Source organism: Acomys russatus, chromosome 25 (assembly GCF_903995435.1).
Source record: "Acomys russatus chromosome 25, mAcoRus1.1, whole genome shotgun sequence".
Classification (NCBI taxonomy): Eukaryota; Metazoa; Chordata; class Mammalia; order Rodentia; family Muridae; genus Acomys; species Acomys russatus.
In genome coordinates, this window is record NC_067161.1 from 39,902,752 (window position 1) to 39,928,942 (window position 26,191).

The window sequence follows — 26,191 nt, forward strand, 5'->3', positions numbered from 1 at the left end:
GAATTGTTATGCTCAGAGCACATGAAGGGGACAGGGAGTGATGGGCACAAGACATGAATGGCACAGAGATGACACAAACCCCACTGAGGGTGGGCCATGTACTGCTATGCTGAGAACAGGCCATGAATTTTATGTTCTTTGGTGTATCCTCTTAATATCAGGACCATGGTCCTTTCCATAGATCTGGCATGATAATTAGAGGGGACCAAAGCCACAAGGGTGCCACATTTTCTGTAGAACTTTAGCAGGCATGACTCCGCCTGGATGACAAAAGGACGTGGAATCCCTGAAAGCTTAAGGACCAAAGAAAAGTACTTAACTCATGGTGGCACAGGCTAGGGATGTGTGTCCTCCTATCTCATACAGCTCCCCCCCCCCAAATGTTGGCACTCTGTCCAGTCATGGAAGGTGACATACAAAGGGACAGACTATGGGATGTGCAAGATAAACAGCATGTCCAGAGACAACAAGACCCAGATCCAATTGGCCACATATCTTTACCACTGATATTTAGTGTGGCTGAGGTCCTCTCCTGCCCGCACACACATGAGTACTCCCCAGTATCCTTGACGGCCAGGCCACAGATCTGCAGTTCACACGTGGTCCCATCCTGCCTCAGGGTGTATCTGTCCCCATCTCTCAGGGTCTGGGGCCCCTTCTTCCACTCCACAGGGGCAGGCTTGCTCAGCTCACATCTTAATATTGCCGTGGCCCCTTCTGTGGCTTCTTGGTTTCTCAAGGCTTCTATAAATTTGGCAGGCAGGCCTGGGAAGGGTCAAACAAGCACTGAAGGTCTCTGCACAAACGTGGACCCCACGAAGAGCAGCACCCATTGCTCAAGAGCCACAGTGTGGTTGGCTGGACTCATATGCAGATAGGGAAGGAAGCAGGTAGCTACGGAGGGACAAAAGCAGGGGATCTGTTTGAGCAAATGAAAAATACTCAAAGGACGCCAGTGAGAGGACAGGTGGCCACAGGCCACCCCAGGGGTTGTGCCATGTACAGAGGCAGAAGGAAATAATAGAAACAGCATGAAAACAAGCCATCCATTTACCCCTGACAGTCAACGTGGCTGAGGTCATCTCCTGCCCACACACACATGAGTACTCCCCAGCATCGGCCATGGTCAGGCCATGGATCCGCAGCGCGCACACAGCTCCATCCTGCCTCAGGCCGTATTTGTCTCCATCTCGCAAGGTCTTTGTTCCTTTCTTCCAGGTCACAGGAGCCACCTTGCTCAGTTCACAGCTCAGTGTGGTCGTGGCTCCTTCTGTGGCTTCTTCACTCTTCAGAGCGTCTGTGAACTTAGCTGGAAGGGCTGGGCAGAGGTCAGAAAGACACGAACACAATCTCACATTCTGAGACAAGGAAGATTCTGGGTGTGGAGGGTACTGGGAAGACAGGAAGGCCCCCGGCTGCACAGGCAGGGCAGGCTAAGTGCAGCGGAGGGTACGGCTTTCCTCGGTCTAGACTCTGCAGCTCATGGCCACAATCTATTCTATGCCTTCCCCAGGCCTCCGGCTGCACTTGAGTTTGGCTTGTGAGGCTGAGGACCACACAAAGATCATCCAGATCGTGGAGAATGCGGGAGACAGAACGAGATGCTTAACAGGGAAACACACTTTGGAGATTGTAAGGAATAAACATGCAGACACGAGTGGGAAACAGCACAGAGCGGGCAGCATACAGACTGGTCAGCCTGACTCTGGTGAAGCAGCAAGGACAGAGGACCTCAAGATAAGGAGATCAAGAGGGTGAGCCCAGGGCCTGGACAGCAGAAACATTTACAATGGAGGTGTTCCTAGTCCCAGGTCTTCTGTGCCCACCTAGTCCCTCACTCAATACTCAATACTCTGGGCCCAATGGCTTGGCCTGGCTGCTAGGTCGCACTATGGCATGGTTGTGAATTCCTTCAGTGGCTCTTCTGTTGTCGTTTTGATTGTTCTGGGAGAGTACACAGGGTATCTGAGCCCCTCCCCCATAAAGTCAGAGCAAACCCCACTTCTCAGGACAGACTGGGGAGAGAGAACAGCACGGCTGGATGAGAAGAAGTCACGAGCCTCTTCTTGGAACCGTCAGCCTGGAGTAGGCGGCCACAGGGCTCTGGCCCCATCTTCACAGTGCAGGCAAGCTCTCCGGTGTGTGAGAGCAGAGGGAGCGATCCATGGTCGAACAAATGGAAGAATGACCCACCTGTCCTTGGCTGTGTGGGAAGCGGTCATAGAGAAGAGGAGGGACAAACTGGCTCTTGTTTGCCAAAGCTGGAGACTTCCTCTGACTACCAAGCCAAGACTGAGAATTGTTGGTTGCCCAGTTCTATGTGCTTGGAGGCCTTTAAGGACAGACAGTGGCTCATAGTATCCATGGGACTTTACGGTCCAGAGGTAGCTTTTGAAAATGCAGTGCTCTCTAGAGAGGCCCAGGCAAGGATTCATCATACCCAGCCCTTGTTGGGACAAACCCAGTTCTGAAGGCAGATGGTTGCCAGCACGCTCTATACCTCAGCCATCAACAGCATGTCCTGGGGTTGAAAATAGGGAGCATGCTTTCCTATGACGTCTTTCTAACTGTAGAGCCACGGGGCAGGCCTCAGACGCACCCTTCTGCCAACTCTCGGAATGTCTGAATGCATGACGGCACCAGGCCTCTGCGTTTTGACACTGCGATCCATCCGCATGGCAACTGGTTTTTGTTCAAGCATCTCCAGTGTTGTACAGATAATAGAAGCCACCTGCTACAGGCTGGACAAAGAGATGGCCAGCCCTAATCAGACTTCCTCTTCAGTGCCCTCGGCAGTCGGCTCTTCACGTGAGAGCAGAGTCCACCATGCCAAAGGCTTCCTTGCACTTGTAGCAGATACATTGCATCTCCACTCTCTGAGACACCCAATAGTGTCTGTGTTCTGTCTGCTTCCCTGCAGAGAGATGCTCAGGCTCTCCAAGAACTCCTGACAGAGAGTTGACTTATCACCAGGTCACCAGTCACACCAAGGCAGATGTTCTGGTTCCCTGGACACAACTGTGACTTAGGAGCATAGTCTAGCAAGCATTCTGGAAAGAACTGTTGCTTCCAGTGAACATATAAGGACTCCCAGGAGCCATCACAGCTAGGCTACAGGGCTCTTTGTATCATCTCTGCCTTAATGTGTGGGTTCCTCTGTCTCTTGTACAAAGCCTTTCTCTTCTCTGCAGGGAGGTATCTTGCTCTGTTCACACTCCAGAGAGGCACCTTGCTCTGTTCACACTCCAGGGAGGCACCTTGCTCTGTTCACACTCCAGGGAGGCTCCTTGCTCTGTTCACACTTCAGGAAGGCACCTTGCTCTGTTCACACTCCATGGAGGCTCCTTGCTCTGTTCACACTTCAGGAAGGCACCTTGCTCTGTTCACACTCCATGGAGGCACCTTGCTCTGTTCACACTCCAGGGAGGCACCTTGCTCTGTTCACACTCCAGGGAGGCTCCTTGCTCTGTTCACACTTCAGGAAGGCACCTTGCTCTGTTCACACTCCATGGAGGCACCTTGCTCTGTTCACCCTCCATGGAGGCACCTTGCTCTGTTCACCCTCCATGGTGGCTCCTTGCTCTGTTCACACTTCAGGAAGGCACCTTGCTCTGCTCACACTCCAGGGAGGCATCTTGCTCTGTTCACACTCCATGGAGGCTCCTTGCTCTGTTCACACTCCATGGAGGCTCCTTGCTCTGTTCACACTCCATGGAGGCTCCTTGCTCTGTTCACACTCCATGGAGACACCTTGCTCTGTTCATACTCCAGGGAGGCTCCTTGCTCTGTTCACACTCCAGGGAGGCACCTTGCTCTGTTCATACTCCAGGGAGGCTCCTTGCTCTGTTCACACTCCAGGGAGGCTCCTTGCTCTGTTCACACTCCAGGGAGGCTCCTTGCTCTGTTCATACTCCAGGGAGGCTCCTTGCTCTGTTCACACTCCAGGGAGGCACCTTGCTCTGTCCACACTCCATGGTGTGACCTTACTCCCTGTAGTACCTTCCCTAGGCCTCTAACCATCTGTGAAGTACTGCTCACCACTAGGAGGGCTACACAGGCACAATGACCATTAAGCTCTGTAGCCATGGACAAAAGGGGGCCACAGGCACTACATGTACAACACAGGACACATAGAGTGGCCAGAGGTGGGATCAGCAAGCCCTTCTCCAGTAGGAAGACCTAGAATTGACCAGGGAATGCCCAGGAAGGACAGCATCAAGCTCACACCCACAGACTTGTCTTCATCTTTCCTCCCTACCACAGGCCAAGGCCTCACCTCCTCCCTGACTCCCATGAGGTGGGGCCCCACCTTCATCCAACTCCTAAGGAGTGGGCCCAAGACCTTGCCTGACACTCACATGGTGAACCCTTGCCTTCCCAGCAGGCACAGGCCAAGGCTGACCTTCCTGTATCCCTACTGTGTATACCGTTTATCCATTTTTTGCCTCCCCCTTTTCCTGGCATGCCTCCAGGACCTATAATTACATCTTTGCAATTGTTTGTTACACACACACACACACACACACTGTTCATCCCAACCAAGGTACGCTGGGGTTAGGAAACACCCAATTCTCCATTGTTTTCTGGCATCTAAAGTGGGTCCCATACAAGAAGTATGAGAAATATCAGCTAATAGAACAAGGATGAGACATAGAAAATCAAGAAGGGTGGGAGACACTCAGGCACAGAGCTACCCGTGCACAGGACAGGGGCACCTGCACACAGGAACACACGTGGTCTTTACCCCGGATGGTCAGCGTGGCCGAGGTCTTCTCCTGCCCGCACATGCACAGATACTCCCCGGCATCTGCTATAGCCAGGTCACAGATCTGCAGCTCACACACGGCCCCATCCTGCCTCAGGCTGTATCTGTCCCCATCTCTCAGGGTCTCTGCTCCTTTCCTCCACTCCACAGGGGCAGCCTTGCTCAGCTCACACCGCAGTGTGGCGGTGTCCCCTTCCGTGGCCTCCTTGCTTCTGAGCCTTCCGACGAAGTGAGCAGGCAGAGCTGGGAGGGTAAGACAGAGAGAGTAGAGCCTCAGATCTGCCACAGATGTATCCCCGGTGGTGGGTCAGAACATGACATGGGACAGGACAGGGGAACAAGACAGAATACAGCAGAGCAACGGGAAAGAACCCACCAGGGCTCAAGTGGGAAGCCAGCTGCAGATGCTGGCGTTCCCTGATTCATACATATAATGGCCCGAGAAGTAAGGTGGGATGCACATTAGAATGAACAGAAGGTGCACAGACATTGGGGGAGGGGGAGGCATAAGGTTATTGTGTGCAGTTTAAACTCTGGTTTCTGACTCAATTTTGTGTAAACGCTGCTCTGCTATAGTCCCCTGGTATGCCAATAAGGCAGCCTACAGCCAGTCACTGAGCAGGGGAGAGAACTGGGCTGGACTTCCTGCCAGCCAGGGAAGGAGGAGTTAGAGGAGGAAGTAAAGAAAGATCAGGAGGAAAGAGCTGGAGCCAAGGAAAGCTACAAAGTGCAAGTTATCTCTGGGATGTCAGCTGGGGGTAAGATAAAAATAACAGAGAGAGAGCCGGGCATGGTGGCGCACGCCTTTAATCCCAGCACTCGGAAGGCAGAGGCAGGCGGATCGCTGTGAGTTCGAGGCCAGCCTGGTCTACAAAGTGAGTCCAGGGTGGCCAAGGCTACACAGAGAAACCCTATCTCGAAAAAACCAAAAAATAAATAAATAAATAAATAAATAAATAAAATAAACACGGTTTTATGAAATTAACTTTGACGGGGGGGGGGGGGGGAAAGCACTGAAGGGCACAGACAGAAAGCACCAGGTCAGCTCCCGGTGAAACCCGGATCCGCTTGGCTGTGCATGGTCTTTACCCTTGACAGTCAGCGTGGCTGAAGTCCTCTCCTGCCCGCAGACACACAGGTACTCCCCCGCATCTGCCGCAACCAGGTTACAGATCTGCAGCTCACACACAGCTCCATCCTGCTTCAGGCTGTATCTGTCCCCACTTGTCAGTGTCTCTGTTCCCTTCCTCCATTCCACAGGGGCCTCTTTGGTCAGCTCACACCGAAGTGTGGCCATGGTCCCTTCTGGCGCCTCCTTGTTTCTCAGTTTTCCTATGAACTGGGCGGTCGAGGCTACAGCAGGGACAGATGCAAAAGACGTCATTATTATCCAGCACTGGGTTGAGGTTCCCATTGGGCCCTGAGCACAGTATGGACTGGCACATGTACCTTTCACTGTGAGTGTGGCTGAAGTTGTCTGGTCCCCAAAGGAACATGAGTATTGTCCACTGTCCTGGGGCTGCAGGTCTCGGACGACCAGTTCCAGCACAGCACCCTCTTGGCGCAGGCTATACTTGCTGCTGGATTTGAGGATGTCATCTCCACGACGCCACTCCACAGGTGCAGCCACGGATGACAGCACGCAGCGTAGTGTGGCAGCCCTGCCCTCTGGCACCTCCACATCCTTCAGGGACTCCCTGAACCGCACTGGCAGAGCTTTGAACAGGCAGAACGAGGGTCAGCCTCTTGAGGGGGCGGGGGGGTCCCACCTGGTGTCCAGAAGGGGAAGCAGCCACAGGGCGCGAGGCAATTTCAAATATCAAACGCCAGTGGCAACGACTCAAAGGCCGCTGGGAAAGATGGGTCTGAAGGCGTTTAAGTGGAAAGGTGAACCAGATGCACATAAAGAGAAAGCATTATAGTCGAGACTGTGCCCCGCCCCACCCCCAAGTCAGATGTCGAAGCCCTAACTCGGGATCTCAGGAGGCGACTGTTTGGCATTGTGGACTTTAAAGAGATAACATAGAATACAGCTGTTGGAGTGATCTCTTATTTCATCGCACTGCTATCCTTAACTAGGGCACCAGCAGAGAGGAATAAGCATCTGCAGTCACAGAGAGGGTGACATCTGAAAGCCAAGAAGACAGACTCCTAGAGGCCAGTCAAGGTCAATACCTTGATCTCTTGTTTCCATTCCATAGGTGGACAGTAGACTACTATTGCACAAGCTGCCAGTCTGTGCTGCTGGCTCAGGGCAGTCCAGACAGACAACCCACAGGCAGGAAGAGGGACTCCAGAAGGGTCCACCAAAGCCAAGCCAGGAATGGGGCACAGGCAAAGGTCAGGAGACCAAGAGAGAATGGAAGACTACAGGGGCAGTAGAGACCCTCTGGGGACTCCTTGCCTCCTGCTCCACGTGAACATATTTTTTTATTCTTAGCCAAAATATGGCCACCTAGCACTCACCATGGACCCTGACAATGGAGCTGCTGGAGGCTCCGCCAACCTCACATTTGTACCGCCCACCATCTTGTACGGTGGTGCCAGTGATGACGAGCTGGGCCCGGCAGCCTTCATAGCTCAGCTGGCATCGTGCAGACGGCCTCAGTGTCTTTCCATCTTTGGTCCAGCGCAAAGAGCTATCCAGAGTGGTGGTTTCACAGGCAAGAGTCAGGTCCTCGCCTTCTGTGACTGTGACATCCGTGAGTGGCTGAGAGAAGATGCTCGGCTTCTCTGGAGGATAGAGAAAGGCCAAAGGGACTTGGTACTGTGGTACCTCTGTGAGAGGACTAACACAGTGGGCCATGCAATATCTTAATCAGCATCTGCCTGTTGCCCTCAGGGTGGAACCAGACAGAAATGCTGAAGGCACAAGGCAGGCTCTGTATAGTTTCCATTCTGGACACGATAACATCACCCACAAATTCTGAATTCAGAAATTAACCTTAAAAGAACCCAATTCAGTCTTCTAAACCAACTCCCTGAGAAAGGAGACCCCCCCTCATGCCATCGGCTACCACCCTGGGATGAGAGACACCACCACCACCCAGCCCCTGCCACTGACAGCTAATCTTGCCTCTCTGTGAGCCCCAGGGCCACACTGTGCACCAGAGCTCAGGAATGAGCTGTCATCTGCCCCCTCTTCAAGGCTCCTCTAGGCCATGTACTGTCCCCATCATGGATGGCCCTCAGACACAAAACCCACCAGTCACCCGCAGGGCAGCTGAGGTCCGCTGGTCACCCGCCTCGAAGTAGACAGTGCCTGAGTCCTTGAGCGCCAGCTGCTGCAGGGTGAGCACGTGGTAGCCCCCAGGCTGGACAGTGATCTCGTTTAACTCATTGCTGTGCAAGGGGGTCTTATCCAGGAACCAGTGCACAGGGCCATAGTCAGCAGGGCAGATGCGGCAGCAGAACTTGGCAGAGGAGCCCTCCTGGACGGCAACGTCCTCTAGGTCCTCGATAATGCGCACTTTCTGTCCTGTTAGGTAAACACACAAGTCAGGGTTCCTGCAACCTAGGGTCAGGCTCAGCTAGCTGCCAAGAGAAATGGTTTTGCCCAAGACCCCGGGCGGCACCATAATCAAGTAGCCTACTTTACTCCTTGTCAATGAAACTTGAAAGCTGATCGGAGTCATGTTGTCTTTTGTAGTCAGCCTCTGAACCCAAGCCTATATCCCCCTGTGACGTCCTTTTGCCAACCTGGCAGAGGGAGGGCCCACAGCTTGCTGCTCATGTACTTTCTCCTGCCTTCATACTGTGTTGGGCTTGCTAACAGATAGGCCGCCTACTGCCAAAACCACTTGCATCAGTGATGCCCACAGTACAAGTCCAATTCACACTGCAGCCTACCTCACATCGAGAGGTGGCAGGTGGGTGCAAAGAGGCGACCGTTACCATACTGTGCTGCAGAGACTCGCCTACTCTAGCCTTCTTATTCCCACTTCATCTGGCCCCTTCCAGTCTCCTCTCTGGTTCTGTGAGGTGGGGCTTCCAGCAGCCACAAATGTGAAGGAACTTGCATTTCAAAGACCTCAGGGAAAAGCTTAAAGCCTCACCGCGTACAGAAATGACAACTGTTTAAGCGTGGAAATGACCCATACCCTGATGGGATCACTACATGCTGCCAACATATGCCCAGTAATCACACTGCATGGCAGACAGATACCAATATTACTATTAACTGAATAGATTGAAACAAATACAGAGAACTATGCCTACATTAAAATTTAAATTGAGGGTTAGAGGGGTGGGTTGGTGGCTAAAAGCATGCTCTGCTCTTCCAGAAGACCCAAGTTTAATTCCCATCACCTACATCAGATGGCTCACAACCACATGTAACTCTCGCTCCAGAGGATACAAGGCCTCTAGCCTCCTCAGGTGCCTACCTCACATGAACATACTCACATCCAGATATACACACATGTGATCCAGTATGTTCATTTCTAACATATTTGTTGCTGTCAAATTAGGCATAGTAGATAGACATGAATCCTACACACATGCAATCACACCTACAAATACCTTGAAGGTAGGGCACCACTCAAAAGACCCTAAACTGGGCGGTGCAGACAGAGAAGGCTCTGATCAGTAGGCTGTCACACAAAGAATGGCTCTACTCGACCTACAGGCCAGTAGGCATCTGCCTGGTTTACACTTAAGGTCTACACTTACTGATTTTCTTTTTTGAGACAAGGTTTGTGTATTCCAGGCTAGCCCTGAACTTGCTATGATCATGAGCTTTTCTGTTCCTTCTACTTCTACCTCCCACAGTCTTGATGGAGAATTGGTCTGGAACCCCATAGATATCAAAATCCAAGGGCACTCAAGTCCCATATCAAAAATGATGAAGTATTTGCACTCTGCATACATCTGCTGGTATGCTTTTTTTTGTTTTGTTTTGTTTTGTTTTGTTTTCAAGACAGGGTTTCTCTGTGTAGCTCTCGCTGTCCTGGACTCACTTTGTAGACCAGGCTGGCCTCGAACTCACAGCGATCCACTTGTCTCTGCCTCCCTAGTGCTGGGATTAAAGGCGTGCACCACCACTCCCAGCTTTGCTGGTATGCTTTAAATAACTGGTTTCTAATGGCCAACACAGTGGGCACAATAGGTGTACTCAGTGTATTACACTGTACTGTAGAGGGAGAGATGACAAGGAAAAAAGCCTGTGTTCATCACAGCCATAGTTTCTTTGTTTTCCACTTGTGTGTGCAATGTGCATGGGTGTGCCTGCATGTTTGCATTCTGTAGGCACATATGTGTGCATGTGCACACACATGTGGAGACTCGAGGTTGACATCGGGGATCTGCCTAATAGCTCTTCTGCTGAATTCAATGAGTGTGGGTCTCCCAGTCAGGCCCAGAGCTCACTTACACGGCCAGTCTTGATAGATGGATCGCTCTGCTATCTAACTGGCTCCACCTTCCCAAGCAGGAATTAGGGGTAGGTCCCAGCCACCTGCATTTCAGTTAGAAGATTCAAACTTCTAAGAATCCATGAGCCTGCACAGCAAATGCCTTACCAACTGGGACATCTCCCCAGGCACACAACTCCTTTTTCCATGTGATTCCAATAAGGGGGGGGGGCTAGATCTGAAGATGTGGAACCCGCAAATATGGAGGTAAACTCTCTTATTTCTAATTGTCGGAATGCCATTCCCTGAAGACAGGCCTCAGGAGGGGTTTCCAGTAAACCCCATGCTAGACTCCAACCCAGGACCACAGAGCTAGGTGAAGGCTGCTGTGGACAGAAGGGCCAGGGTCATCTCTGTTCTGATACCAAGACATATTCCTGCCACCCAGGCTGGCTGCCACTTTCCTTCTCTACCAACCAGAGGACAAAAGCTGTCACCCTGCGTAGTGGAGGGGAACAGGGCTTCACACGTGAGAACCAATGGAGAGAGAAAAAAGAAAAACAAAGCAAAACAAAAAACAAAACTGGACTATAAATTCTGCTGAGATCTCTCTCGTCAGACATGATGAACCCTGCCTGGCATACACAAACACTAAAGAAATCCCCTCTTGTACCACACGCACCCCCATGCTTCACGGGCCTTGTCCATAGGCACCAGAGTTTGCCTTTGACCTTCCTGAGCTCTGCAGCAACACAGCTCGGAGGCCCTAGACAGATGCCTGCTGCCCAGCACGGACACCTCTACCAACCACAGACACCAGCTCCTGCCCCATGTCTGCAGGAACCCTGAGCTCTGTGCCCATGTAGCTCGTGTGCCCATCTTCCTGTGTGCCTCCTTGCGCTGGGGTGCACCCTGGCTTTCCATTTCGATGCCACACATTCCCAGCAAGGCAACTGTTCTTTACACTGTCTCCAGCCTTTCCAACTGACACTGTCAATATTGGTCACACAGACAGTCAGTTCTCCACTGGGAAACACACGAGGCTCCTTAGTTGCCAACAAGCATGGGTGAGCTGTGTCCCTTCTGCAATAATAGACACACCATGTGTGCAAGCACACGTAGAGTATGTGCCCTGGGACTCCACATGGGCCTGGATGCCGTGAGAACACACAGCAGTCACCCGCTGTATAAATGAAGGCAGGCCGTTGGTCCCTCACAGAAGGTCATGCTAGGAGAGCCTGAGAGGCCCAGGTGATCCACTCTACCCTTACAAATGGAGAAACTGAGGCAGAGCTGGGCCAGGGCAAGCAGAGTCCTGGTGACTAACCACTTCTGAGCCTCCAGAATCTACTTCAGATACAGCCAACCAACGCAACCATTGAGGAGCCAGAAGCCACATGCAAGTGAGGGCTGCCTCACCATGGACGAGGAGCCGGGCCTGGGTCCGGGCTTGGCCAATGTCACAGCTGTAAGTGTCACTGTCTGTCCTTTCCAGGGCATTGATGGTGAGCCTCAGGGTCAAGCCCTCCTGGCTAGGGACATGCTTCCCTGAGGCCCGCAGCTCCAGGAGGCCTTTGCGCCAGGTCACAGCAGATGCTGGGTGCTCTGTCTTGCATGTGAACACAGCTGTGCCCTTCTCTTCCACCTGCAAGTCAGCCAGCTCCTCCGTGAACCGGTTTGCCTTTTCTGGGTGAGGGACAAGACAGGCATGGATGGGGGTGTAAAGTTCCTATCACCAGGCAGACTCTGTCCCCACACCCCAACCTGAGCACACAGGCTGACCTGAGTCGGACCCTCCAACTGAGGCCCTGGGGGTGGCCCCAGGCCATGCTGCAGGCCAGCCTGTGGCAGGGCAGCATGCGGCATGCTTACCTTCCACGTGGAGCCTGGCTGTGCTTTTGGAAGCTTCTGTCTCACAGGTGTACTCTCCAGAATCCTTGAGCGAGGCCTTGCGGACAACCAACACAGCCCGTGTGCCTTCGCTGAGCAGGTGGTACTTCTGACTCTTTCGGATGGCCTTCCCATCTTTCAGCCAGCGCACAGAAGTGCCTGCCCTAGACAGCTCACAGCTTAGCATCACATCCTCCCCAAGCGTAGTACGCTGGTCCTCCAAGGGCTTTGTGATGTCCACCGGCCTCTCTGAAACAAGCGGAGATGGTTCCCAGGAGGCACACCTTTGGCCACAGGACCAGCCATGGTCCTTAGCCGTGCAGCCATTGCAACAACCCACTTAGAAATGGCTCAGCACTGGAGGTGACAGTCATGGAGCCTGCGTGAGTCTGTGCTAGGTCCTCTGCATATGTGTTATGGTTGTTTAACTTGGGTTGTTTTTTTGTTTTTTTTTAGAGACTCCTAAGAGTGGTAATGGGATGACTCTTTAGCCTGCTCTTGGGACCCTTTTAGGGTTTGCGCCTAGTCTTATTATATCTTGTTATGCTGTATTCGGTTGATGCCCTAGGGAGGCCTGCTCTTTTCTGAAGGGAAATGGATGAACAGTGGGTCTGTGGGAGAGGGAAGGTGGGCGAGGGCTGGGAGGAGTGGTAGGAGGGGAGGCTGTGGTTGAGATAGATATATTGTATGTGAGGGGAAAAAAACCAAAAAATTAAAAAGAAGAAGAAGAAGAAGAAGAAGAAGAAGAAGAAGAAGAAGAAGAAGAAGAAGAAGAAGAAGAAGAAGAAGAAGAAAGAAAGAAAGAAAGAAATGGCCTCAGCCATAACTGGGATAAAGGCAGAGACAGGCATTTGGGAGCAGGTACACTCTGGAGATCAAAACCACAGAACCTATAACTCTGGACTCTTAGGACCTTAGAAGCCTAGAAGCTTGGGACTCTGAAGTGCTGGAAGGAAGCCGTCACTGTCATGGTGAGACTAGGGAGCACGGACTGTGAGGGCACCTCATTCAGGGCTCATACCAGGGTATGGCCACAGCTTAGCTGGTCCCTGTGCAGATGCACCCATGAGCAGCATGTGTGCGATGCTGTTTCCCACCCACCCTGACCTCTGCTTAAGTGTCAGACTGGCTGAGTATGCTGTGTGCACAGAGACCAGTCAGCCCATGGATGAGAGACTAGAATTCTACACTTGCTCTAGAAATTTGAAGATGCTCAGGTAGGAATAAATATCACTCCCTTCAAAAACCAAAACTCAATCCCTACCCAGATCTATCCAATGGACAGGACATTTCCACAGCTGAGTGGAGAGCAGGGACTGACTTTCACACAAACTCTGGTGCCCCATATTTGACCACATCCCCTGCATGGGGAGGCCTGGTAGCACTCAGAGGAAGGATAGCAGGCTACCAAGAAGAGACTTGATACCCTACGAGCATATACAGGGGGAGGAGGTCCCCTTCAGTCACAGTCATAGCGGAGGGGAGTGGGGGGGAAGCGGGAGGGAGGGAGGAATGGGAGGATACAAGGGATGGGATAACAATTGAGATGTAATATGAATAATTAATAAAATATATATATTTTTTTTTAACCCAAACTCTCCTTCCAACTCTCCCAACAGACAGTTTGGGCCTCCACCATGACGGGACAACAGTCCCTAGAAGCACCCCAGCTCAACTGTACCCCAGCCCCCAGTGTCACCCCTGGCCCTAGCCATAGCACCCACCTCTGATGATGAGTGAAGCCTTGGATGTGAGACCCAGCACCGAGAAGACCACTTCTCCTGCATCGCTGAGTGCAGCATCCTTGACCATCAGCGTGTATTTGCGGCCCTGCCGAATGGCCTGGAAGTGACCAGAACTCCCCACTGTCTTCCCACCAACCGTCCACACTGCCGGGTCACTGGCACTCTCGTGAGACAGGACACACTCAAAGCTACAGGTCTCTCCTTCCAGCACCTCCACTGTCTTTAACCTCTTGGTGATACCCACGTGCAGATCTGTGGGACATAAGACACAGGTCACTGGTAAGCCCACAGATGCCAACTGAGGGAACAGTAGTGCCCCCACGCCAGGCAGTGGGAAGGGTCAGGTCATGCTGCAGGGCCAAGTTTCCCACTGTCCCTAGCGCCACACCTGATGACAACGCATGCCATCACCAAATTGGCACCAAAATTCTAGCTTGAAGCTGGAGGTGGTCTGGTGTTCACATGATCGACAGCTATGCAATCAAGGAGGTTGGGAGGATTTTATACATTTCTAACCATCTTGTAACACCAGAAGAGGGGGGGGTCAGGAGCCCCAAAAGCGACCCCTTCCAGAGAGAGCGAGTCTAGTCCTATGAAAAGCTCACTATACCCCCTTCCCATAAGGCTGACACAGAGCCTTCACAGAGTATTCCCAAATAGACAGGCTGCCAACCGGTCTTCTCCAAACCGGGATGCCACACCTGACCCAGGACAGTGGGTGACTGCCCAAGCTGAGAGAGGTGTGCTCAAAGGGACCTACCACTTTAAAATAACAGTCCTGAGTGGGACAGCAACTATGAACTTAGGGACTTTCTGAGGCTCTGTAAAGAATGAGAACATAGAGAGCCTGTAGTCCTGTCCACCTGCAGGATAGGACATCTGCCCTTAGCCTGGGATCCCTCTTCAGGCTGTCTCCTGGTCACACCTCTTATTGCCCCACACATGCCTGGCTGATTTCCTCTCAACCCCATCACATGGTACAGAGTAAATATCAGGGCTCTAAACAGACCCACACCAGCCCCACACTGAGAAGCCCTGTCAACAATTGTCCCTTGGCCCATCAGCCTGCTCGTGGACCTCAAAGGGCTTTGAGATCGTTGAGCCCTTTGTTCTAGAGACAACTTCTCTAGTGCCTTCTGGATATACAGAACAGTCTTTCAGTATTGAAGAGCAGCCTGGAGCCTCTGGATGGAAGAAGACCTAAAGCTATCCTGCACAAAAGCCCTGGCCACTCACCATGCACGCTGACCCTGGACTGGGTCTCCTCACTGCCCACATGGCAGGTGTACAGTCCAGCATCCTCTTGGCTCAGGTCATGTACCGTAAGGCTCCGAGTGCCTGCCGTTGCCATGTGTAGGAAGTCATACTTGTCACTGGGACCCAGTTCCACACCATCTTTGCGCCAAACTACACGTGCCTTAGGATCTGAGACCTCGCATTGCAGGGTCAGTGTGCCACGCTCTTCTGCAGACACGTCATCCAGTGCTTTCAGGAACACCACCGGCTTTGCTGGAGGGATGGCATGGGCCATTAAGGGGAGCCTGTGCCCACCCAAGGGGAGGGTACCCCACAGACTCCACAGAGCTTCTTACCTCTGACCACCAGCCGGGCAGAAACTGACACCTTGGGGGAGGTGGCACACACAGTGCCTGTGTCAGCTTGACGGACACTCTTCAGCACCAGTGTGTGGAGACAGCCCTCGTGACTGATCTCGTGGAAACTGTCATTGTACAGGGGTACCCCATTGAGTGACCATTCAATGTCCTCGTCCTTATGGGACAGCTCACATGAGAAGCAGACCCGGCCTTCCTCCATGGCTTCAGCATCCTGCAGTGGCTGAGTCACAGTCACCTCTCGAGCTGTGAGGTACACAACAGCACCTCAGTGATGTACTATTAGCTCTCCAGGCCCTGGAGTGGGCTCCACTACCACCCTCCTTCCCAGCTCTCTACCTTCCACAGTAACCTCGGCACTGCTCTGGGCACTACCCGCCTGGCACCGGTAGACCCCAGCATCAGCCGGAGTGAGGCGGAGTATGCGTAGCTCTGCCATCTGGCCTTCCAGCACCATCTTGAACTTTTCTGATGGGGCCAGGGGGGTGTCCTCCTTGTACCACTGCACAGCCTTGGGGGCCGGCCTGAAGTCACAGGACAGGACTACAGACTGTAGCTCGCGCCCTGCTTTGGGCTCCAGTGGCCGCGTCAGCACCACAGGGATGTCTAGAGAGAACAACGCAAAAGCCGGGCTGGGCACCACAAGAGACCAGACCACGCTGCCTATCCTAGGCTCTAAGCCACTTGCACCCACAGCCCCTACAATGTGCCTGGCCCTCTCTTTTGGGGGTGTGTTCCACATACTCCTCACGGTTAGCACACACCTCTGTCCCAGTCGGCATACGCTGCCCCATGCTGCCCTGCCCCATAACCCTGCCGTGCTTGAGTGCCCACACCCTACTTGTCAGGTCTCTGACAACAGCCCTGCCCCCCATGCCCGCCCTCACAAAGTCCACCCATGTGCCACCCTGTGCCCATGTTCTGCCACACACTCTGTCAAGCCACTGAACACTGTCCATCAGCAGCCTTGAGCCCGAACATGGTTGCTTTGGCACAGGCCACCTCACCTATGCCTGGTCACGTTTCCTAGGTTCTGCTGTGGCAAGCCCGGTTCACCTCTAATGTGCAAGCCCCTGAGGCATAGCAAACCACACCCCCAAGCCATGTCCACCCATGGCCCTAAACTACGGCCACCCACATCCCGGAGCTGTGTCCACCCTCAGCTTTGCCCCACACCGTATGCTAACCTGAAACAACAAGCTGGGCAGTGGAGCGGGACTTGCCGATGGTGAAGTGCACAGCCCCGGTCATGGTCGAGCAGGTCTTGTGTAGCGTCAGCCGGTGCACAGTACCGTCTTGCTCCAGCCCTACGTTCGCCCCTGCCTGTAGCACAGTCTTACCAAGGAGCCACTTGGGCGGCCTCACGGAAGGGATGGAGGTCTCACATTCAAACCAGGCAGGGGCAGGCTCCATAACTGTCATGTCCTTCAGGCCCCGCACAATAGTGATAGACTGCTCTGTGGATGAGGGGCGGGTCACCCAGTGGAACCCCACAAGAGGGAGCAGACTCCCCCTCCTACATATTGTTTATTCCTTATCTCTCCTTACCACGTAGCTATCATCTTTCCCCAGCTGCTGGGGTACCCTCCATTCAGACCCCTTTCAGAGGGGGGCAGCCTCCAAAATCGCCAGAGCAAGCCACAGAAACCACAAAACCTTACCCCACCTAAAATCCAGGAGGACTGTCCATCCCTTTCTCCCATACCTTCCACAAAGAACTGGGCACTGGTCTTGACGTCACCGGCGTCACAGGTGTAGGTATCCTCATCCTCAGGGTGCACGTCGTTGATGACCAACTTGCGGTAAAGGCCATCGCTGACTACCTCATACTTGGACCCAGATTGCAGCTCAACTCTGCCCTTGAACCACCGCACCTGGGCACTGGCCCGGGACACCTGGCACTCGAGCACACCGCGATGTTTTTCCATGGCAATTTTGTCCCGCAGTGGGCGCAGGAGGGTCACGGGCAGTTCTGTGGACACGGTCAGGTGGGCATCAGGATGGTGACCCAGAAGCTTTGCCCTGGCAAGCTCCTAGGAGCCAAGAGACTGACCTCTACTCCAAACCAACAGCCCCATGCCTTCCACCTGGGCCAGCAGTTGGCTAAGTCAAGTGTTCTGCCCAGGCCTAATCTAGAATGCTCTGGGTATAACTGACCTCCAGCAAAGTGGAGTTTGAAGTCCTCTCACTTCCTCCCCCTGCCACCCTGAGGAGACCACACCCACTGCCTTCTTCATGAGCATTGCTGCCCTGTCTGGGGGTTTGGGGGGATCCCAAGGTATCCCAGGCCTGTGGCAGGCCAGCTGTCTGTAAGGCTCGGCTCACCATGTCCAGTCCTTGTCCTCCCCTCAGCCCTCCTCACCTTTCACTCGGAGGTGGGCTCTCGATTCTGCGTTCTCAGCTACAAACTTGATCTCCCCCGCATCTTCTGCCAGGACCCTCCGGAAGATGAGAGTGTATGTCCTTCCTGGAGACAAAGGACACTCGGTACTGCTGACCAGAGAGGAGAGCAGCCTGGGATTCCCACACACACACCCTCCTGCCCTCTCACCTTCCTGCCGGATGCGCACGTTGTCACTGGACCGTAGCTTACTGGATTCGCGGAACCACAGGCCCGGAACCTCGTCATGGGACACCTCACAGGAGAAAGTGGCACCCTCCTTCTCCATCACCTCCACGTCCTCCAGCGGCTTCATAATCTGAACACTGCGGCCTGGGGGAGGGGAAAGGGGGCCATAAGGTGGTCAAAGTAAGAGTGGCCTCTATAGGCGTGTATATTGGAATGGTTAGGGAGTGGCATTAGGAGGTTTGGCCTTGTTAGAGGAAGTGTGTCACTTGCTCATACCAAGCCAAATCCCCCTCCCCACCCCTCTGTCTCTCTCTATTTCACCAGTACCACCACGTCAGCCTGTCTGCCATGATAACAATGGACTGAACCTCCAAGCTGTAAGACAGCCCCAGTGAAAGGCTTTCCTCTGTAAGAGTTGCTGTGGTCATGGTGTCTCTTCACAGCACTAGAACACTGACGAAGACAGCTGGCCTGTCCAGAAGCATAGGGTACCTCCGGCACAACATCAGGATTGAGGAAGCAGAGGCTTAAGGAAGCACTCCCCCACTCACTCACACCTGCCAGTTTTCCCTGCCTACCCTGCCCCAGAACTCACCTTGCACCTTCAGAGACGCAGAGGTCTGAGCATCGAGGGCATCACACACATAAACACCCTGGTCCCCGGTCTCACAGCGGTAGATAACAAGACTCCTGCAGGTTCCCTGGGCCGCTATGCTTATGGCTTTGCCTGGCCGCAGCTCCACGCCATCCTGTAGGGCAGAGAGGACTGGTCAGGTACTGGAGAAAGGGCTCACCTGTGGGATACCCTCAGGGGAAAACAGAGAGGAGAGAGAGAGCTACCTTCAGCCAGCGCACAGCCACCGGGCGCGACAACTCACACTTCAGGGTCACCTTCTCTTTCTGAGTAGCCACCACATCCTGCAGTAGTCGGGTGAAGCTCACAGGCAACTCTGAGACAAAAGGTCGGGAAGAAAGTCACCCAGTCAGGAAGTACGTCCTTATATGGCAGGACTGATTATAGTCACACAGGGAGGTTTCCTGGTCCCATCGGCCTCCCTGGACCACTTAGGGAAATAAAGTAGGTATGCTCTGGATTTGGGCTGCCAGCCCTCACTTACTCACCAGTGACTATGAGTCGTGCAGACGTGTGCACGCCCTCAGCCCTGAAGGCCACCAACCCGCTGTCCTGTGGCTGCAGCGCCGAGAGTGTTAGGATGTGGATGGGGCCTTGCACAGCCAGGTGGCATGTGGGCCCAGGCTGAAGTCGCAGGCCGTCTCGAGTCCAGCTGCCCTCCACATCAGCGTGGGACAACTCCACATCCATGAAGGCCGTGCCCTGCTCCTTAGCCTCCACTTCCTGCAAACCTCGAATCAGCCGGACCTGCCGCACTGTAGAGGGACACTAGTGAGCTGGTGAACCAAGACTTTTCAACCAGCCAAGACTCAGACCCAGGTGTGGGTTCAGCCTACCACCCAAGAAGCCACAGAGCAGAAGAAGGGTCCAGAATATAGCCTCCAGTCACCATCACCTTCACCCAGCTCGACTCAACCCCAGCTGACCCCCAGAGACTGACCCTTCACATCTTCCTCCATCTCTTCCCTCCTTAGATCCACTTGCCAGAACCAGAGTTCTGCCTGCCTCCCCGAAAGGAAACCCCGCCCCTCCTCACAGCCTGCACAAGGCCACACCTCCCACTTCGGGAGGCCACACCTCCTCCTCCAGGAGGCCACACCTCCCACTTTTAAGTCCCATCCTCTTAAGTCCCAAGCCCAGGCTTACTTTCTACATTGAGCTTGGCTTGAGTCTTGTCATCTGGTGTCTCACAGCCAAAGAAGCCGCGGTCAGCGAAGCCCACGCTGCGCAGCACCAGACGGTGTCGAGCGCCCTCAGCACGGATCTCCACGTTCTCGCTGGGCGCCAGGACTGCAGCATTCCGTGTCCAAGTCACCTCAGGCCAGGGGCGTGTCAGCTCCACCTCCAGTGTCACAGAGCTCCTCTCCTCCACTGTCCGTGGCTCTAGCTTCTTTTTGAAGAGGACCGGCGCCTCTGAGACACAGAAGGGCAAAGGTCATCCTGGCCACTTTGGCTTGCCCAAGCTCCACCCCTGGGCCAGCCTGAGTCCAGGCCCAGAGAGCCCCACCACACGAGCAGTCCTTTTTCAAGTAGAGCCTCAACCACAGACGTTATATGGGTGCATTTTATAAGAGGAAGAGGCATTTAAGGCTGTTTCTTCTTCAGCATCCTCCCAGGCATCTGGGTAGAGCCATTTCACAACCCCTTAGCCACTGCCCCATTGTCTGCACTCTAACAAGGCCCAAGGACTCATGTTTAGATATATGGGGATAACAAAGGTTCCAGTGTGGGCCTAACTATCCCATCATCTCCTCTCCCTTGGGAGGCACACAAGTCTTCATCACCCCCACACTCAAGAGCCAGCCATGCCTGCCACTTCTTCAAACACAGTCCTGGCTCTGGAAGCATATCCATATCTCCTGCTTTTAAGCGCACTGGCTGCCAGCCTCGCTCCTGCTTTGCCATTGCAGACTCAGCCAGAGACTGTTTCCTCCAGCAAGCGGTCTCTCTGGATTGTCTCAACCTTACCCCCTCCCCTGCCAAGTACACTTAAGAAGAAGATAGGTAGTCCTCCCAGCAAATCACCACTGTCCTTAGCTGACAGAGTTCAAGTCCCTCCAAAGTCAGTCAGACCAGCCCAACACAAGTGAACAATACGGGGCTACCTCATCAGCTCATGAGGAGTGAAGAGCACCTATTGCAAGGAGCCGCTGGACATCCTGAAAGTCCTGCCAGGCTCCAGCTTACCTCTGATCCGGAGGGCAGCAGAAGATGAGGCACCCTCAGCCTCCACCGTGACATGGCCAGCATCTTCCAGGGTCAGGCCCAAGATGGTCAGGCTATGGGTAGCCCCACTCTGGGCCATAACAAACTTCTCGCTGGGCTGCAGCTGGGTGCCATCTTTGTACCACATGACTGCTGCATTGCTGGGGGACACGACACACTGAAAGGTGGCCTCTCGACCCTCCTCTGCTACCACGGCGCTCAATCCAGATGTCAACTTGACCACTCTGGGAACTGCAGAGAGAGAGTCTATGTAAGAGGCCATGGGAAAGGCTTCACAGAGGACCCCGCCCCCCCCCCAACCATGCCAGACAGACACATGGAAGGATGTCTCCCCCAGGAAGCCACCTTAGCTCACCCACGGGTACCTTTGACAGTGAGCCGTGCACTGGTGCGGTCATCGCGGCTCTCACACACATACTCCTCTGCATCATCCTCTCGAAGGCCAGACACAGTCAGTGTGCGCCTGGGCCCCTCCGATGTCATCTGGAAGCGCTTGCCCTCCCGCAGCTGTGTGCTCCCACAGCGCCACACGACCCCAGCCTGCTCTGGCCTCAGCTCACAGACCAGCTTCACGGTACCACCCAGTTCCCCTTCGACGGGCTCCAGGGGTTTGGAGAACTTGGTGGCCACCTCTGAGGGCAGAAGAAAGTATCAGGCAGTGTCCTATGCAGATGGCCATGTGTCCCGAGCCCCACTCTGGGCCTGCGGGACACTGCCTGCCAGTCTTTCGGGCAGACTTGGGGATCCTGGAGGAGACCCAGCTCCTCCTGGTCCCCAGCCTCGGCTTACCTTCCACCTGCACTGGGAAGTCCTGTCCTTCCTTGCCCACGCGGCAGCTGTAGATGGCGCTGTCCATCACCTGTGCGCCTCTCACGGTCAGGGTATGCGTATCACCCAGACTGGTGGCCTCGTGCCGCTTACTGCGGCGAATCTCCACGCCATCTTTGAGCCAGGCCACAGCAGCCACAGAGGGTGCAGCCAGCGTGGCGGTCAGGACAATGTTCTCATGTTCCTTGACCACCAGAGGCTCCCTGCGGCTGGGTCTCTCTGGAATTTGGGGCCCAGGCTCTGGTTCTGCAGAGAAGTAAGAAGACATCAGAGTAAGGACCAAGCATACAAGACTCTCCAACAGCAGTGTGTGCTGCCCTTTTGTTGAGTCAGCAAGGACATATGCCTCCTAAGAACCATAATCACCAGCATCATCCTAACCAAGAACCCAGAAGGCCCACCCACCAGGGGAATTTCAGCCCACAGGCCAGCATGGCATGGAAGAAGAGGGGACTAGCACCCCACAGGCTGACTGGCCTGGCCTGGGATGAGGTTGGAAGTCCACAGAGGCAGCCTGAGAAGATAGCCTGGGGGCCGAAACACTATTGTCAGAAGCTAAGCGTGGGAGGAGATGGTGCCGCAGAGCCTCAAGCAGCAATTGCACTTAGAAAGACCACGAGCTTGAGACAGAGGAGCTGTGTCCTGGAGGAGCTGTGTCAAGGACTGCAGTTAAGGACAAGGACAGCTAGGAGGAAATAGTAGTGGCCAATTCTGGGCCAACACCATGGCAACATGCTATGTCAGTCTTTGTCAGTCTTTCAAGGTAGTGTCAAGCCTGCATCCCCATGAGCCTTCCTGAGAGTGGGACTGTACGGGGCGATGGGTCCTGAGACAGTTAAGCTCAAACATCTGCTTGGTTGGATTATGAAGTGCCTAGAACATCGTGAGCCACTGTCCTTTGAAAAGATTACAGGTGAGCCATGTGGGGACTGGGAATAAAAGCCAGGTCCTGTGCAGGAGCAGCAAGTTTTCTTAACAACTATGCAATCTCTCTAGTCCCATGAAGCACACATTTGTGTGAGTATAAGTGTATGTGTGTGTGTGTGAGAGAGAGGGGGGGGTGAGAGAAAGAGAAAAAGAGGGAGGGGGAAGAGGGGGAGAGGGGGGAGGAAGAAGGGGAGAGAGAAGGAACCCTGAGAGGTTCAACTGAGGGGAGGCTTACCCTGAATGTGGGCTGGGATCCCTAACTGAATGTAAACAGAACAGAAAGTAGAGGGCTGGACGCCAGCACCAGTCATCTTTGCCTCCTGGCCGTGGATAGAAAGTGAGAAGCTGCCTCATGTTTCTGACGCCCACAGCTCCCCATCCCACAGTGGACTGGATGCCTCAACCCCTGAACTAAGAAAAACCCTCTCTTCTTCAAGTATCTGTCAGGTACATGATCACTCTGACCAGGTGAAAATAATAACCCAGGCGCCAAACTCACAGCAATGGCTGTGGAGAAGATAGAGATGGGTGTGCCGCAGAGGGTAGGGGAAGGGGGCTAGGAGATCAGGAGACAGGGAACAAGGCGGAGGCCGGTCATCCTAGCCCAGGAGCAGGCCAAAACAGGGTTCCAAGCTGAGGCCACCACACAGAACCAACCTACTGATGAACTTCCAGGCCAAAATAGGACCCATGGACCTACAACAGGGAGAGCAGGCTCTGAGCCTCAGGCCTGGACACTCACAGCCCACAGGGACTCAAAACTGAGCCCTTTCCCCAGAACTTGAGGGTTAACAACTCTTGCACCTGCAGAAGACAGCCCAACAGAACTGGTGATGAGGAAGGCAGTGGAGGTAGACAGGGGCAGGATGTCAGGAGACACCAAGAATACGTGAGGCAGGGGCTACCCTCAGAGTGAAGGGGACAGGAGAGGAATAAAAGGGACAGAGACAGGGCTGTAGGAACCAGACATGGAGCCTTTGTGCCTCTGAGTGGCCAGCTGCGTCTCAGCCCTGAACACAACGACACACACCTGTGACATCCAGGCAGAAGGAGACCTTCTGTCCCCCGGCCTCACAGCTGTACTCCCCAGCATCCGCCTTGCCCGCCTGCTGCACCACCAGCCTCCTGGAGCAGCCCGATGCCTCCACTCGCACCTTCGAGCTGGAGCTCAGCTTCTTCTCGTCCTTGAACCATGTCACCTCAGTCTGGGCCTGGGCCACCTCGCAGCTCAGTGTGGCACTGGCCCCCGCCTCTGCCTTCACCTCGCTGCGTGCCTGCTGCTCCTTGGCAAACACTACCTTGGGTTCTGGTTGCAAACAGATGCACAGAGTCAGAGACATTTTCTAGGTCGAGAAAGCCATGTGGGAAGATAGCTTGAATGGGTCAGCTGGAGGACAGAGCTTCCTCTAAGGTCCTCACTGGCTATGACCAGGAGAAACCTAAGAGTCTCTCAGTACAAAATCAGATCCTCCACATAGGATGCTAGCACTGTAGGAGGGCATGTGACAGAGTGTCTGTTGCTTCCATGAGGGAGGGCATGCAGGTTCATAGCATATGTGTCTCTGCCCATCCATGACAACAGAACACCACCAACAGCACTGTTCAGGGAGCATCATCACCAGGGCTGAGGGTCCCTGAGGCTCCATGCCCTTGTCCTGCGCAATGTCAGCGGCTATGTCCGGAAGGGGCTGGGCCAGCTACAGTTAGACCTTGTCTGGGTGCCCCACCAGGAAGGGGGCCAACCTGGTTTTGTTTTTTAATGCTTGGTCCTCCTCAGTGTAACATTTATTTAGTGACCTAAGGTGTTGTCAAGCCTTTTTCATAGTCCTTTTTTTTTTTTTTATGTGCATTGGTGCTTTGCCTGCATGTATGTCTGTATGAGGGTGTCAGATCTTGCAGGTATAGACAGTTGTGAGCTGCCATGTGGGTGCTGGGAATTGAACCTGGGTCCTCTAGAAGAGCAGTCAGTGCCCTCAACTGCTGAGCCATCTCTCCAGCCCCTTTAATAGTCCTTTTATGCATCCTACATGTTATCACAAGGTCAGTCATGGGTGTGAGCCTGTTACTGAGCACCTGCAAGGCCAACTTAGCGCCTCAACACCCACCTGTGACGTCCAGGCGGAAGGAGACCTTCTGTCCCCCGGCCTCACAGCTGTACTCCCCAGCATCCGCCTTGCCCGCCTGCTGCACCACCAGCCTCCTGGAGCAGCCCGAGGCCTCCACTCGCACCTTCGAGCTGGAGCTCAGCTTCTTCCCGTCCTTGAACCATGTCACCTCAGTCTGGGCCTGGGCCACCTCGCAGCTCAGTGTGGCACTGGCCCCCGCCTCTGCCTTCACCTCGCTGCGTGCCTGCTGCTCCTTGGCAAACACCACCTTGGGCTCTGGGGGCAGACAGGGATGCACAAGGTCAGAGACACTGCCTAGCTCAGGAGGGTCACATGGGGAGAGAAGATCTGGAAAGGGGTAGCTGGAGACCAGAGCGCCCTCCAGACACTGCACTCACTGTGCCAGAGCCTGAGCACCTCAGCATAAAAACACAGTTCACCCTGTGTCATCCCATCACTGTGCAGAGAGATGCCATGGCAAAAGTCCATACAAGACTTCTGCAAAAGAGGACTGTAGGTCAGGACACACGTACACTGGCCCTACAGTGACAGTGGAAAATCTCTCCCAGGACTATACAGGGCCTTTCCTGCTTTGAGGATCATCTGCTACTGTGTTGAAGAAGTGGCCTGGACCATCAGTAAAGATTGAGTAAAAATAAATTTTAGCATCTGGCAATTGAAATGTTCTTCATTCTTTCTTCATAAGTGTTTGGCTCACACGTTCAAAAGACCATCTCTTGCACAGTCACCAGCAAAGGGCCTCTGGGTTCTCCTCGCCTGTCTCACCGCCAGCTTATACCTTCTCCATGGTCTCCACTGTCCCCTCCTCAGAAGCCTGAATGTGGTTCTTTAGACATTGAATTAGAAGCTTCACACTTTGAATATTATGGTAACTCTTCTTATGTACCTTATTTTTTGTTTTTGTCTTGTTTTTGTGAGACAACTGGCTGTCCTGGAACTCACTCTGTAGACCAAGCTAGCCTTGAACTCACAGAGATTCACCTGCCTCTGCATGCAAATTAAAGAGATAATTTACAGAAAAGTAAGATAGGAAAAAAAATAAAGCAAAAAAAGTATCATAAAAGGAGTGTGATATCCTTACTGGCCATGGTTACACAGGGCCTTTAATCCTAGTACCTGGAAGGCAGAGGCAGGCAGATCGCTATAAGTTTGGGGCCAGCCTGGTCTACAGAGTGAGTTCCAGGACAGCCACGGCTACACAGAAAAACCCTGTCTTGAAAACCCTTAGGGCAGAGTTACAGAAGGTTGTGAACTGACTGGTGTGAGTGCTGAGGATCAAACTCAGGTCCTCTTAATCACAAAGTCATCTCTCCAGCCCTAATTCCCCTAGCATCATAGAATTTATTGACTTTTACATTCTAATATTAAACCAACCTTGCATCCCCGGGATAATGTTATCCCAATATACTCTTTGCATCTCACCCCAAATGCTTTGTCAATATTTTTAATAGATTATTTCCACGTCCATGAGAGATTGGCTTGTGCTTTCAGACTTTAATAATGTATGTCATTTTTGT

The 26,191-nt window shown here is 53.5% G+C and overlaps 1 protein-coding gene across 1 annotated transcript in view; it reads right to left on the reverse strand.

Annotated features, from left to right (window-relative positions):
* The window catches only part of LOC127207931 (obscurin-like), a 115,139-nt gene that overhangs the window by 53,530 nt on the left and 35,418 nt on the right, over nt 1-26,191 (reverse strand). The window contains exons 18-42 of the mRNA XM_051167283.1: nt 24,654-24,929; nt 23,579-23,854; nt 21,583-21,861; nt 21,159-21,425; nt 20,755-21,024; nt 19,714-19,980; nt 19,056-19,322; nt 18,774-18,883; nt 18,529-18,682; nt 17,727-17,831; nt 17,070-17,336; nt 16,552-16,821; nt 15,704-15,970; nt 15,344-15,610; nt 14,988-15,260; nt 13,731-14,003; nt 11,989-12,255; nt 11,536-11,802; nt 7,971-8,243; nt 7,232-7,498; nt 6,215-6,481; nt 5,855-6,118; nt 4,745-5,008; nt 1,055-1,318; nt 502-765 (exon numbers count right to left, since the gene is read on the reverse strand). Coding sequence (XP_051023240.1) covers nt 502-765; nt 1,055-1,318; nt 4,745-5,008; nt 5,855-6,118; nt 6,215-6,481; nt 7,232-7,498; nt 7,971-8,243; nt 11,536-11,802; nt 11,989-12,255; nt 13,731-14,003; nt 14,988-15,260; nt 15,344-15,610; nt 15,704-15,970; nt 16,552-16,821; nt 17,070-17,336; nt 17,727-17,831; nt 18,529-18,682; nt 18,774-18,883; nt 19,056-19,322; nt 19,714-19,980; nt 20,755-21,024; nt 21,159-21,425; nt 21,583-21,861; nt 23,579-23,854; nt 24,654-24,929 — 6,285 coding nt within the window. The remainder of the gene's footprint in view (nt 1-501; nt 766-1,054; nt 1,319-4,744; nt 5,009-5,854; nt 6,119-6,214; nt 6,482-7,231; nt 7,499-7,970; nt 8,244-11,535; nt 11,803-11,988; nt 12,256-13,730; nt 14,004-14,987; nt 15,261-15,343; nt 15,611-15,703; nt 15,971-16,551; nt 16,822-17,069; nt 17,337-17,726; nt 17,832-18,528; nt 18,683-18,773; nt 18,884-19,055; nt 19,323-19,713; nt 19,981-20,754; nt 21,025-21,158; nt 21,426-21,582; nt 21,862-23,578; nt 23,855-24,653; nt 24,930-26,191) is intronic.